Source organism: Hylaeus anthracinus, unplaced genomic scaffold (genome assembly GCF_026225885.1).
Source record: "Hylaeus anthracinus isolate JK02 unplaced genomic scaffold, UHH_iyHylAnth1.0_haploid 3, whole genome shotgun sequence".
Classification (NCBI taxonomy): Eukaryota; Metazoa; Arthropoda; class Insecta; order Hymenoptera; family Colletidae; genus Hylaeus; species Hylaeus anthracinus.
In genome coordinates, this window is record NW_026535284.1 from 507,187 (window position 1) to 521,712 (window position 14,526).

Consider the following 14,526-nt stretch of genomic DNA (forward strand, 5'->3'; position numbering starts at 1 on the left):
AAAGATGAGCTGAATAAATTAGAGAGGGATATTACCGAATTCCGAAATCTAATGCAGACACATCAATAGCTGGACATTGAGACTATTTACCGACAGACATACCGATCAACAGACCGGTCAACCGACCGATTAACCGACCGACATACCGGTCAACAGACCGGTCAACCGACCGACATACCGGTCAACAGACCGGTCAACCGACCGATCGACCAACCAACCGTTGTGTTGAGCACCGATTTGATGTTTGATAAGACGTGTACGTCAAGTCTTTGTGTCAGTGTCGAGTCATACATGGCTGCAAAGAAAACTCCCAGTACCGAGAAACGGTGTCTCGTGGAAGAATTGCATGTTCCGGCGAGAAGAAATTTTCCCTGAAGATGCGTCATAGTACATGGGTACGACGACTTATGGCAAGCGAACGTGATCGAGATGCGACCTTACGCGCGGTATAACAGAGGCTTCCATTACATACTCACTGTTATCGATGTGCTGAGTAAACATGCATGGGCCATACCCCTCAAATCCAAGAGTGGAAATGAAGTTTCTACAGCGATCGGAAAGATAATCCGAAACAGTGGAAGGTATCCGAAAAATTTGCAAACCGAGAAAGGAAAGGAATTTTACAACGCAAATGTGCAAAAACTTTTGTCAAAATACAATATAAATCATTATTCAACGTATTCAGTGATGAAAGCGTCAGTCGTCGAACGGTTCAATCGTACGCTCAAAAACGACATGTAGAAACTATTTACGCTTAATAGAAGTTATAAATGGATCGACTCACTGCAGCAACTCGTATCAAATTACAATGCGCATCGAACTATCGCCATGCGACCAATTGACGTTACACCAACAAACGCCTCGAAGCTCCTAACAACGGTATATAATCACGTAAAGATTGCCCCTCCCGCACGATTCAGAGTGGGAGATGCGGTACGTGTGAGCAAATTCAAAACAATTTTTGAAAAAGGTTACACACCTAATTGGGGTACTGAAATATTTACGATCGCCGAAGTTCAGAAAACTAATCCCGCAACGTATCTTATGAAAGATGTTTATGGAAAACCAATTGCTGGGGGATTCTACGAACACGAGTTGCAACGCGTTGCCGACGCTGATGTGTACCTTGTGGAAAAAGTGTTACGTCGGAAAGGGAATAAGGTGTACGTGAAATGGTTAGGATTGAATAGTGCACACAATTCATGGATAAATAACGATAATGTATTGTAAAAAATTAACATTTTTTAAATTAAATATTCAGTTTTATATATATACTAGCATTATTAGTTACATTACAATGTTTTGTTTTTACAACTAAATATATATGTACATCTATTAAAATCGAGGTAAAAATGATTTACAAAATACATATACTGATATATCTAAAGCGGTATTTTATAATGACCCCACGGCAATGTATCCATTGAGTCGGGTACGATATACCGCTTATCGTCGTACGGACTCAGAGCGATTTTTGATTCCGCCATTGTGTATACTTTGTGTAATTTTGATCTTATAGATGTCTGATTACGAATCATTTCAATTTCGTTTCGTAGGCACTGCGTGTAGTCGTCGAAAGTTATCATCCTGGAAACAACGTTACTTTTTACACCTTTCGCCTTTTTCGTATCTTTTTTACCATCTACACGCAGTGCATACATTTTCACTCTGAGTCAAACAAATTCTGTCATTACTGCCCCATTGTTTTCATCTTTCAGCAAACCGGGGACTTTTTTGTTTACAAGCGGTATATCGTAAACGTTCCCTACCGGATAATCACTGGTATCAAATCGATTAATATCGCATTTTATAGTATCATAAATATTCTCGCACTCGATGTGGTAAATTAAACTATCCGTATCGGTGTACATAACTTTACATTTATCGCCATGTGTGAGTAACATGTAATCGTGATGGAATTCATACCAACAAACCTTAGATATATCTAGTATACACATACCCACATAGATTGGTTTGTTGAACTTCACCGCAAGCTTTCGTAGTACGATGGCAACTAAGTTTTCCGAAAACACGCTACGGCTGTGGAAATTTGGTTTTGCGATCATTGCCTCCGCACCATATCTCCCTTCCCATTTTGTTACTAATTTTACATCGACGTGATTGTGTACATTCTCCATAGTTTTGCCAAATACCGCATTGTTCATCAATTTATACAAATTCTTTTCAAAATCGTTTGTAGCGAGAGTTCTAAACTTTGTATTTACTTCGATGTAATCGCGGAGCCAGGGTGATTGTGCGAATTGGGGGACGCGGTATACCTTTGTAATACGAATACCATGTTACGTGCATTGCTGCAGGTTACGATAGTGGATAACGTAGCGCTACTTATTGTGTAGAGTTGCGAGCAGCTTGTCCTCTCTTTTGTCAGGTGGTCTGGCACGTGTTGGACAGAACGGCAGGTCCGCGTGAATGTCGTGCAAGCGTTGCGGATATTCTAGATCAACCTCTAGAATATAACCCGTGGGCGAATCGGCAGCAATCGAAGACACGTCAAAGTTTGCAACGTTGTCGACCCATCGAAATTCTGCATATGGCAATGGTGGACACATTGCCCACCCATACTGATTATTTACATCAAAGTACATCAAGTACGACGATGCTTTCGATGGATCGTACGACTGCATGTACTTATTGTTGGCTTTCGCATATCTACCTGAACAGTGACTTAATCCGCCGCGTATACCGCGTTCGATAAACAGGACCATGTCGATATCTGTTAGTAATTCGAAATTAACTTTTGTATGCTTCAGCATGGCATCCCACGTAAAACCGGACAGAGTGTAATAATACGCGGGATCGAATCGGCCAACAGCAAGACATCTGTTTTCAAATACAAATCGCTATATTCGCCCAGCGTTTGAATGGAAAACCGTGTCCACGCGTTCTCGGCGTGCGCGTACTCGCTCTCCGATACTGTATCACCCGTCACGGAACTATAAAATGATTCGCGCGATGGCAAACATGATTGTTCCAACTTTTCGGCACAGTCAATGTACTCGTATGGAAAAACACCCTTTGCGTCAATAATTCGAAATCTTCGATAGACAAATTTTGAAACTCGGTTCGTAAAATTCTTAATTTGCTTTTATCTAAGAAAGACGCTAATTTATCGAGAATGGTACTCAAGAATTTGTATGAATCGATGAATCTCAATTTTATACAATTTCGCGCCGGTCCATTTGGATCGTTGACACTTTTTGTGAACGAGATGTACTTTTCTTTTGTTATCGGCAATACACTGACGACACCCTCGAAAGCTGTAGCTATTTCTTCGATAATAAAATGCGAATCGTAACCGGACAAATTATGAAAAACTATGGGAATGCAAAAAGAGTTTTTATAATTTAGATTACAATTGGAGTGCGCGGGACCTCTGTACCGACCGGTTAGATGGCAATGATCGCGAACCCTCGTATCGTTTTCTCCAAACGGTTTTTGGCAAATGTGACAATGCGTCACGTTGCGAAATGCCTCCTGCTGTTCGCTCGTTAAATCATCCATTTGTATGTTATTTGATAAAATTGATTTAACAAAATGTGCCAAATTCTTTAATTCTTCGACGAACCAGGAAACACAATTCGCATCACGACGACACTGATACACTGACAAGGACGAATCGTACGCGCATTGAACATAATATGCAATACTTAATACTTTATGATGCTGGTATGTGGATCTTGGCGCTTCTCGATCAGTTTTCTCCAGAATGCACTCGAGGTCGGCGTACACCACAAATGGAAGTCGCTCTTTCCGGATGTAGTTGTCGAAGCTGAGCCACTTGCTTTCATCATCTGGTAATACGATTGCGCATTCGTTCATCTTCTCGCAATCTACGGTGTGAGCTTCCAGCTTCTCATTCGAACTAAAGTAGTGCAAGCATCTGCAATAGAAAGACATACATTTTTTTTCAAACATAACAAATTTAAAAAAGAAAAAAGAATTATTATGTACATACCTATCGCAAAAGTATTTTCTGCGTTTATGTTTACTCAATTGTGAGCTCACGAGGCGGGACAAGTTTTTGATCCACGCGAAATGTCCCACGCCGTTTGCTCCTTCTAAATACAGCAAATTGACATGTCTCTCCATCTTCCGTGTGGCGAGCCGTATCGGTAGAACCTTCTTTTCTTCAGTGGTGTAGACGTTGATGGAGATGCTGTTGGCGTGTTCAAACTTTTTAATTTGGTTCAATTTCATTGGAAATTCGATATCCTGGATATTCAACACCATTGAATGAGGATATGCCGATGTCCGATATACGTGATTTTCGGCTGGATGCAGAGCAGCCACCACTGACCACGCGAAACATGCATTGTCGTTCGAGCATACGTTGATTACAGCTCTCTTTAGTTGTATTTCTCGTGGTAATTGTATGATACATTCAGCATGCAGCGGCATATATTTATTCACGTTAACAATTAAATTGAGTATACGCGACTGCGCCCATCCGCTATCCCGTTCTTGAAATTCTTCCAGCGATGCTAGGGTGGGTTCGACGATGCGTTGCTCGTACCACTCTTCGAGATTGATCTCGTCAAAGATTTCACAGTTCTTTGTGCTGATAGTCTTGTTCGAGCGTTTATCACCCGCTACAAACTCTCCATTAAATGCGGTATTCACTTTTAGTGTCTTATGTTTCACCAATGCACCCCGTATATGCTTGAGCACAACGTCTCTCGCATCCTGAAGAAAGTTACGCGGTTCGATGTAGTATGAATTCAAAACAGCGCCGGTTAATACGCGGCTCTCGAACGCAGTGTCTATTTCACGCCACAAGAGTCCAGTGCTTGAATGGCCGGCACCTTCATACACGAAACGTCTGCGCAACAAATACTTTAGACTATCGAGACGCGCGATGCGAGCGATCAACGATTGTTGAACACCGATCGATAATCGAGGACGTTTTGCTCGACAATGTTCTTCCAGCGACTCGAGGCACTCGTTGCATCGTTCTCCCCATGCGAGGTATTCTTCTTGCGAAGTCAATCGATCGGCCTGGTCCCACAATCGACATTCCATTTCCAAAAGTTCTTCCATGGTTGCACTCACTTCTTCGCTGGGGATCACTACAGAACGGTTTGAATGCAGTTCAATCTGCAGCACAATTTTTATACTCTAGGTCACGTGATTTTGTCACGTGATTTTGTCACATGATATGCTCCTACTATGATGTCACTGCCTGCAGATTTTCATAATCCCCTCATATTCCGTATCGCTGTTTTCGTATGTTTTCCTGAGACCGTATATATATATATTTTGGGGAATTACACCACTGATGTATCAATTCATTAGAACGACTCCGCGATGATGAGGGTCTTATTACGTATAAAAAAAATTAGATCACGCGCTACATAAAGATGTGTATGCTAAAAATAAATGTGGATAAGAAAGTGAAATGTGTGTGGGAGGGGAGATTTGCTGTTTCAGCATTTTTTTTGTCCTTCTAACAAAGAGTGCGGGGTGTTATATAAAAATGTTTAAACGCGTTTTTTCAATCATTGTTCGCAACATCGTTCTATCGCCTCGTATCGAAACATCAGCGATGTGGTCCAATGCTGAAATCGCTCGAGCAACGCGAGAGAATCTTCCGAACAAGGAGTTCAACCAACCATTAACAAAGAAATCGCGCACACAGTAAGTTCTTTGACAATATATTGCAAAATATGCAGTCAAAATTCAATATCCTTTATAATTTTTTGTTTCTCTTGTCAGTGATAGCGATAATGTTCATTCGGAACGTAGAGTAACACGCGTGGTGCGTATACTGGGGAGGAGATATCCCCTGACGGATACATTCTATAAGTATCTCGACATCGGGGTTCGAATCGGTGGTTTCTGCGACGTAGAGTTGGCTATAGGAGACTCTCGTGAAAACGAAATTAAATTTTCTATGGATACGTGAAAAGATCTCCTACGAAAGAGGCATAACATTCTGCAGATTTTTGCTGATACACCAAGAACCTCGAGCGAGCCGATAAGCATTAATGATGTAACAGTTAAACTCCGACAACTAAACGACGTAAAACTCGCAAAACTCTCAAATTCTACCGTCTCTATGTTCATGAGTGAAAAAACCATACAAAAGTTGTTCGCTTTCGAATATTGTATCGATCACATGTACAGTTGGCTGTCTGAAAACTTGTACCTGGTAGAATCACAGGTATAAGTACAACAAGTTTATAGAAATAATAAAAAATGCTGAAATTAAGGATTATGCAAAGGCAATTGTTGAACATGAAAATTTTGAGCGTCATTCATTGATTAACTCTGAAGTGTTAGCATTAGGTTTAGATGTAATGTTGGAATACAGTTATCAATAAAAAAGAAATAGCTTGGATATATGTGTTTTTCTTTTCAGCGCATTTCCTCCCATATCATATTCTCATCCGGTGTAATGTTTCCCTCGCACGTGCTCCAGTATTCTCATCATCAAAAGAATGATGTCACCTCTACCCTTTCTTTAATATCTAGTCCTTGAAAAATTGTATCGCGCAAATAAAAGATTTGCTGCCGGATTGTAATTTGCAAACTTTGCGTTTTTGGATCTTCTGCTCGAGGCCATCGTCGCGAGACGTTCCTGCCGATGGCTGCGTCAAAGATTGTAATGTAATATTATATGTTGCACGGGGTATGAGTGCGAGGAAGAAAATACTTGGGCGCGAGAGAGAGAGAGGGAACCCGCGGGGCCCGAAAAAACACCCCCACTCCTGCGCGCGAAGAGGACGGTTTCCCCCACCCTTACGCATTTATTTCGTTACATGTAAAATTTGCGTTTTTTCTTTCTTACCGATCACTGATAATTACTGACCGGCGGTGTGCCCCCTCTACCTTAACGACCGTAGGTAATAATTGCATTCTACCTTAACGACCGTAGGTAATAATTGCATTCTATCTTAACGACCGTAGGTAATAATTGCATTCTACCTTACCGACCGTAGGTAATAATTACCGACTCCCTCCCCTTCACCCCTCTCGCCGTCGGTTCCCCCTCCTCACACCTCCCCTCGCCCTCGCCCTCCCCCCGCTCCCCCCTCGGAGCCCCATGGCTTAAAACCCGCCTACCTTTACTACTACTGTAATTTTATTTAACGAACGGAAATCTACACATAAACGGTCCTTTCCACTTTTCTTTTTAACAATAATAACAGGACTCGTGACAGGCGAACTGCTTTCGCGTATAATGCAATTGGCCAACAGATCATCCACGATTTCGCGTACTTTTTCTCGCTCCGAGAGTGATAAACGGTAAGGATGATAATTGATTACCTTATCGTCTTGTGTAACGTGTAATTTAAAAAATAATATTGCATTAGTTTATCTGGACGATATATTAATTCTGCAGCAGACAATTGAAGAGAGAATTCGAAATTTAGAGCGTGTACTGGAAGCTTCAGACAAAGCAGGCTTTACATTAAATATTGAACAATGTAAATTTTTTAAAACTTCGATAAGCTATTTAGGCAGAGAAATATCTTCGGAGGGGGAGCAGGAACAGAAAAAGTAAGAGCTTTATTAGAATCACCAACTCCGTGCGATGTAAAACAGGTGAGACAATTCGTTGGTTTAGCAAGTTATTTCCGAAAATTTATTCCGGAATTTGCCGATTAAAGCCACGCAGAATAAGAAACATTTATTACCACGAATAGCTCGCTGGTGGGTGTTTCTACAGGATTATTCTTTTGACTTAGAATATAGAAAAGGGAAATACATTGAACATGTGGATTACTTAAGTCGAAACCCCTGCAGAGATTATCGTGTGAATGTTATTTGTGAGGGTTCTTGGTTGAATATTGCTCAAGGAAAAGACGAAGAAACACAAGATTTGATTAAAAGAATAGAGGCAAAGGAAACCGTGTGTACCGATTTCGAAATGAGGGACGGCATATTATGTCGCAAAATAATAAGAGATTCTGGCCGGATAGTTTACCGAAGTTTTGTCCCAAAAGAAAGTCGTCTTGGTCTATTGCGTCTTTACCATGACGAAAATTGCCACGTAGGTTTCGAGAAAACGTTGGACCGTATTGATAAGGAATATTGGTTTCCGAAATTGCGAAAATTTGTTCAGAAATATATAGAACATTGTATTACCTGCGTAGTATGTAAAAGGCAAAGTGGACCAAAACAGGAAAAATTGTAGTCTATCCAGAAAAAACCTATTCCTTTTGATACGGCCCACTGTGACTGCGTAGGCCCATTTGTGAAGACCAAGAATGGTTATGAACAAATTTTGCTGATAGTTGATGCGTTTACTAAATATATTCAACTCGTGCCACTTAAAACTTTGTCTGGTTCTGAAAAGCTTCAGGTTTTTAAAGAGAGGCTCACGTTGTTCGGGACTCCTTGAGTGGTTGTTTTAGATCGTGGGACAAATTTCACATTCAAGTCGTTGGAACAATTCATTAAAAAACATGGTATAGAATTACATTAATACGCGACGAGAGCGCCAAGAGCAAATGGACAAGTGGAGCGTTACGTATCACCTGTCACCAATTTACTTACGATAGAGTTAATTAAAAACAGTGATTGGCCGAGAAAATTAGCTAAAATAATGCTTTCGCTGAATACGGACACAATAACGGACACAAGGAGTGCGAAAACAGATAGAAAATTCATTGGTCCTTTTGTAATATCTAAAATATTACCAAACGATCGTTTCGAAATTTTAGGCAAAACGGGCAAACCGCAGATTGTACCCAAAGACAGACTGCGCCTTTGGAAAGGAGAATGGTCCGGTGATGATGATGTAAGCGTAAGCGCGGAAGAACCGTGTTAGCGTGTTAATGCTTAGAGTAGAAGTAATATATTTTGTGTTATGAATAGAAATACATGCAATTGTAAAAATAAAAACAATGGGCGTGTAGAAAATGTTATATTTGTGTTACTTTCCTTTTCCAAATTAGTACGAAAAGAGGAATTACTAACGGGCTACTTCCCCGGGCTGGAGCGGAAGGAATATTACTAACAGGTTACTCTTCCAAGCTTCAGCAAAAGAGAGACGGTAAATTTTGCATGCTTGTGAGCATTGGCTATAGTTATGGGGTATTTGTGAATACTGCCATCGCCTGGAATGTATATGTGAACTGATTATGATGGAACATTGTGTTGGATGTGATGGTACGAATAATTGAGGATGGATGCTTCCCGGGAGCGTGAAGCATGTCAGGTTGGCCGTGTTAGCGATCGGTCGATATATTGATTTTTCGGAGACAGCTGATCTACCGATGTTTCGGTCAATGACCGGTTCTTGAAAGGTGGAGACAGCTGAGTGGGCCGAGTGGCGGCAAACTGTCAGTGGCTCCAAAACAAATATCCAATGACCGATGCCTTACTATCGGTAACGCATGAAAGGGGCAAGCAACCTGACGTTGCATTGCTATGATTGGTGATAAGCCATATTATATTAAACATTAGAATAAATGTTCTAGAAAGATCTGGCCACGGAGTGGGGAAGGCTTGGCCTTCTGGAAAGAGGACCGTGTTGAACCGCACGGCACTTACCCCAGAACTGTTAATTCGAGAAGACGTGATTATTAATATTTTAATATTTCTAATATATACATATTTGCATGAAAGTAAATAACAGTTTTTGAGATGGCTGATTACAGATCTAATACGATAACTATGAATGATAGATTCAATATGACTGAATTATTCAATTTTTATGAAAATTGGTATATACAATGTGTGAAAAAGCTGAGTACTAATGTCATGGAATTAAGAAATCAGGTTCGTATCAACGGAGTGAAATCTGAAAATTCTAATTCCTATTTGCACCGAAATTCTATCTAGGTGGAATTTAGGAATCTATCTAGAAACCTAGAATTTGCTACATCTTTGAACCTTATTGTTTCCAGAGTCTCATTCTTTCAAATTCTAAAATAAATTTAGAAATAAAATAAGGAAAGTGCTAACCAATGGTGATACGGCTAGGCAAGAAACACACAACATTGTACATAGGTCCACGTGGCGTTATACTCATCCCTAGATTATAAATGGTGCCATCGTTCATCACATGAGGATGAGACGTGTGGTTCACGATGCTAACGTAGTCAGACACGTTTACCTGTGAACAGAAAAATCACAAATTTAATATATTTGTCTATATATATCTTGTATATACCTATATTTACAGTACACATCTATATGTAGATATAGTATACTCTTCCTTACTCCTGTATAAGTTTGGTTATATAATACCTATCTAACTATGTATAATTATGTATAACTATACATTAAAACCGCCGTCTAAACACCTTGAAAATAGCTTGAAAAGTTATCCGACCTTCATCCGATAAACTTCGGATAAAAATAAAAATGCGAATACTATCCGGCGAGTGAAACTCTCTGGAGAAAAACCAGGTACCTCTAGCGGTCGGATAAAGATACAAATGTGAAAACTACCCTACGGGTGAAACTCTCTGTAGATAAAGCAGGTATCTTTAGCCATCGGATAAAGTTAAAAGTGCGAAAATTATCCGACGTGTGAAACTCTCTGCAGATAAAGCAAGTATCTTTAACGGGACAAGTATGAAAACGGGACAAAATAAAAAAATAGGTATATCTGTTACGTTCCCGTTCTAAATTTCCTTATTTGGAGTCGGATGTGCGCATCCGGTATTCTTCGCATAGCCATAGGAATTCGAGACCAATACGAATGCAATGTACTTCCCCGCCACTCCTTGGGCTATGATTTTTGGGTATAAAAAGGGTGACGACGAAGGCATATCGGGTCTAGTCAAAGTCTAGAAAGGGTTCCGTACACGTCTGTGCGTGCTCTTACGAATTGTCTACACGAGAAAACTTAGTGAGATCGGGTTCAAGTCCCCTTCGAGCAAAATCTTAACCATACAGTACGTAGTCTACTATTAGGCATTATTTTATCGTTGTAGTCGTCCCCCGTTTGCTCGCGTTCGTGAAAACCGAGAAGGATTAGATTCTTGCTTCGCGGAATCGAAACTATACTTTCAACTCAGTTCATATTTGTAACAACTTAGCTTATTATCATTAATAGCTTATTATTAACCATACGTAGGTTCGTCTCCGCGTCTACTTCCTCAAGGCACCCAGTGTTACCTAACAACACTGGTCAAGTCATTAACAAAAAACCATATTCCAATAGAAAAGCCCCGGCTACGCAGCCGCCCCCTCCGGCTCGTAACATATCATATTTTTCAGACCTTTAAAATATATTCAAAAATCAAAACAATCGGAGGCGAACACCTAAAAACATTTCTTTATCAGTCTCTCTTTCTTCTTCATCAAACTGTCTTTTTCTATTTCGTCGATGCTTCGAAACTCTGGACGGATTCGAAGCTGGTCGGACTTGAATATTTGGTTATACGTACAATCAGGGCCGGTTTTAGCAATATTGGCGCCCTGGGCAAGATAATCGTGACACCCCTTCTTAGGCTTAAAATTTTTAAGAAAAGAAGACAAGGTAATAATATCAAACGATGAATCTGTATCTAGATTGTGAAGATTGTTAAACTACAATATATAGCAGCGGACTGCGGACTAATCTACACCGGACTGCGGCGCCCCCAAAAATCTGGCGCCCTGGGCGGTTGCCCGACCGCCCCCCTCCCCCCTCCTAACGCCGGCCCTGATCGTACAATGCATACCCAACCGAAGTGTCGATTCTGTTTACACTTCGTTTTCATCGGCCAGCCGTGTCTCTATGGGTATTACCATTTCTATGCAGGAAAATCTGTAATACCGACCGGCCAAATCGGAGAGGTCACGTGCCGTGTCTTCCCTCTTAAGAATAGTTTCAACATATTCTGAGAATATTTTCATGTTCATTTCTTGGCAAGTATTGTGTTTAAAAATATGTCGGATAATTACGCATCAACCTAATAAATAGTGGAAATAACGTACCTTGCCTATAGTTTCCAAAGTTTCAGGATCGATGCGATGAATCACCGCTGACTCGGCAAACGTGTAATACTCGTCACCGAACGGGTAGACTGATATCATCGAATTATCTGATTCGTCGCCAGGTTTGAACACTGCCGCAACCCTAAAGAGAGAGGCTAATAAGTTCCGTGCTTATCGAATATCGTAATCGATCTTTCTATCGTTCGAATCAGTTGCTACCTTTGAAAAATACTTCTGCAGGGATCAGGCACTGCTCTCGTACCAAACTCGGTAACGACTATCCTCTGCGCTGCGTTATTCTTCTTGTAGACATCCGTTTGAACGAATCTACACTGATACGTCACTTTTCCATTCCCAATTGCAAATCTGTCGTATCAAAATAGTACAAAAACATGGTTTAGATATATATAGGGTGTCCTAAAAATGTTGTAACACCTTGAAAGGAGTGGTTCGGGGGGTGATTTGAAACAACTTTTTCCTTAGCGAAAATGTTGTACAAGGCTTCGTTGAGGAGATATTAACGGAAAACACTGACCAATCAGAGCGCACGTATACCGTTGGAGCGGCCACGGTAGCGAAGACTACGCCACAGCCACGGTGTAAGAAAGATAGGTGGACTGACTCTATCCCCACTCCTGTGATTTTAAAGAAAAAGTTACTTGTCCCTCCTGCAGAGGGTATTAGTGTAACATGTGAATAATATCACGTTTACTTCCTTATGTTCTTGTGCATTGCTTCAGTTACACCGCTGTACAATATTGAATTTTGGTGCGTTAGCTAATTCAACAGAACTCCGCTGAGGGGAGCCACCAGAACACACACAGGTCACGCAACACTATTAAGCACATGGTTATGGCACGGTGTAAAAGAAACATAAGGAAGTAAACGTGATATTATTCACATGTTACACTAACACCCTCTGCAGGGGGAACAAGTAACTTTTTCTTTAAGATCACAGCAATTTTGTGGTGGGGGTAGCGTAGTCGGTCCACCTATCTTTCTTACACCGTGGCCACAGCCGACTCTAGTACTACCCGTGCTGAGAAACGTGGCAACATCGCTCAAGTCTAGATCGAGAGTCCTATTTTCCAATATGAGAGGGTTGTGCTTCGTATCATAATTTACGGTTTTTTTAATAGAAAACTATACTAATGTACACCATTTATTATTAGTTATGTAAAAGTGGGATATAAATATTATGACTACAGTAAGTAAAAGTAGCTTAAAAGTATATTAATATTTGTAAATGTAGTATACATTTGATGGACTCTGAAAGTAGTTTGATGTTATGATGCATTAAATTTGAAATATTTACAGTGGTTTGAAGAAAATATAAGTGTGAAGGAAGATAAAACCTTCTTTGGACCAAATTGAAGTGTTTTAAAATTAATAAGAGATATTTTAAGTTAATACACTGCTGGACAAAATTGAGGGATCACTAAAATTTTTCGAAAATTTTGATCATATTCAATAAAAAAATTTGGAAATGCCATTTTGTAGGTAGAAAGCTCTATTTTTCGAATTAGGAGATCAACATTTTTTTTGTCTGGCCATGTCACTTTTTTTTTTAATGAAGTGCAACGAAGGAATGTTCGTTCAGTCGAATGGTCGAAGATATTTTCGTTAACTTTGAACGTATGCACAGTACGAAAAAAATTTTTCTTGGCAAATTCAATTAAATGGTATTATAGAGTAAACTTTTCTCTTTATTTTCGTTTTCTTGGTTTTGCTATACAATTTTTATTGACCGAGTTCTTTATGATTATGTGAGAACGGGTACTTTTCACTTTGAACGCCTATAACTCATGAATACATGATCATAGAAAACTTTCAATGAATGTTTCGAACAGCTGAGAAACATTTCTTTAAAAGGCTTTGATTCCCAATTTGATGACATTTTTTTTTAATCGCATATAATCCATTTCAAAATGACATAAAAATTTGCATATCTATCACTTTTTAGAAAACATGACGCCATTTCAGTAAAAATCAAGGAATCATACAAGTGTCTACATTATTTTTTAGTTAAGAGTGCCCACAAACTCTGTGCAAAAGGCCGAACTCATCTGATTTTTTTTACCTTATGTCCTCGATGGCGAAACATGCGTCGTGATCTGAAAACTTGAGAAGAGATCACTTGTTTTACGTTACGTTTCCGTCTCATTCAAAACGATTTTTTGTTCTTGCAGCGTCTTAATGGTTATTGCGTGTTTTCTTTTCTTAATTCAACGTCATTTTAACGTACAAAAAAAGGGTTTAAACAATTAAAGAAATAACTTTGTTCAATCTCTTTACAATGACAAATGCCGGCGGTACCTTATCGTTTTATTTGTTACGTCTTTTTCATTTGCTATGCTACACAGTTTCCTTCGATGCACGTCAGGTCACTTGTTCGCGTACGAGCGCGCCCGCCTAGCGCGTAGCCTTCGCTAGCACAGCCGCTCCAACGGTATGCGCGCGCTCTGATTGATCGGGGTTTTCCGTTAATATCTCCTCAACGAAGCCTCGGACAACAATTTCGCTAAGGAAAAAGTTGTTTCAAATCACCCCCCCCCTCCCAATCACTCCTTTCAAGGTGTTACAACATTTTTGGGACATCCTGTATATTTATTTAAATCTTAATCATGA

The 14,526-nt window shown here is 40.0% G+C and overlaps 2 protein-coding genes across 3 annotated transcripts in view; both read right to left on the bottom strand.

Annotated features, from left to right (window-relative positions):
* The window catches only part of LOC128894256 (uncharacterized), a 70,272-nt gene extending 65,486 nt beyond the window's left edge, over nucleotides 1–4,786 (bottom strand). The window contains exons 1-2 of the mRNA XM_054155906.1: nucleotides 3,977–4,786; nucleotides 1,331–3,901 (exon numbers count right to left, since the gene is read on the bottom strand). Of these exons, the coding sequence (XP_054011881.1) occupies nucleotides 2,947–3,901; nucleotides 3,977–4,419 (1,398 nt within the window). The 5' untranslated portion in view covers nucleotides 4,420–4,786 and the 3' untranslated portion in view covers nucleotides 1,331–2,946. The remainder of the gene's footprint in view (nucleotides 1–1,330; nucleotides 3,902–3,976) is intronic.
* The window catches only part of LOC128894232 (carotenoid isomerooxygenase), a 50,390-nt gene that overhangs the window by 29,589 nt on the left and 6,275 nt on the right, over nucleotides 1–14,526 (bottom strand). For both annotated transcript variants that reach the window (XR_008461482.1, XM_054155840.1), the window contains exons 3-5: nucleotides 12,118–12,264; nucleotides 11,899–12,040; nucleotides 9,934–10,084 (exon numbers count right to left, since the gene is read on the bottom strand). Coding sequence is in view for 1 of the 2 variants with exons in the window: in XM_054155840.1 (XP_054011815.1) it covers nucleotides 9,934–10,084; nucleotides 11,899–12,040; nucleotides 12,118–12,264 (440 nt within the window). In the remaining variant the exon portion in view is untranslated. The remainder of the gene's footprint in view (nucleotides 1–9,933; nucleotides 10,085–11,898; nucleotides 12,041–12,117; nucleotides 12,265–14,526) is intronic.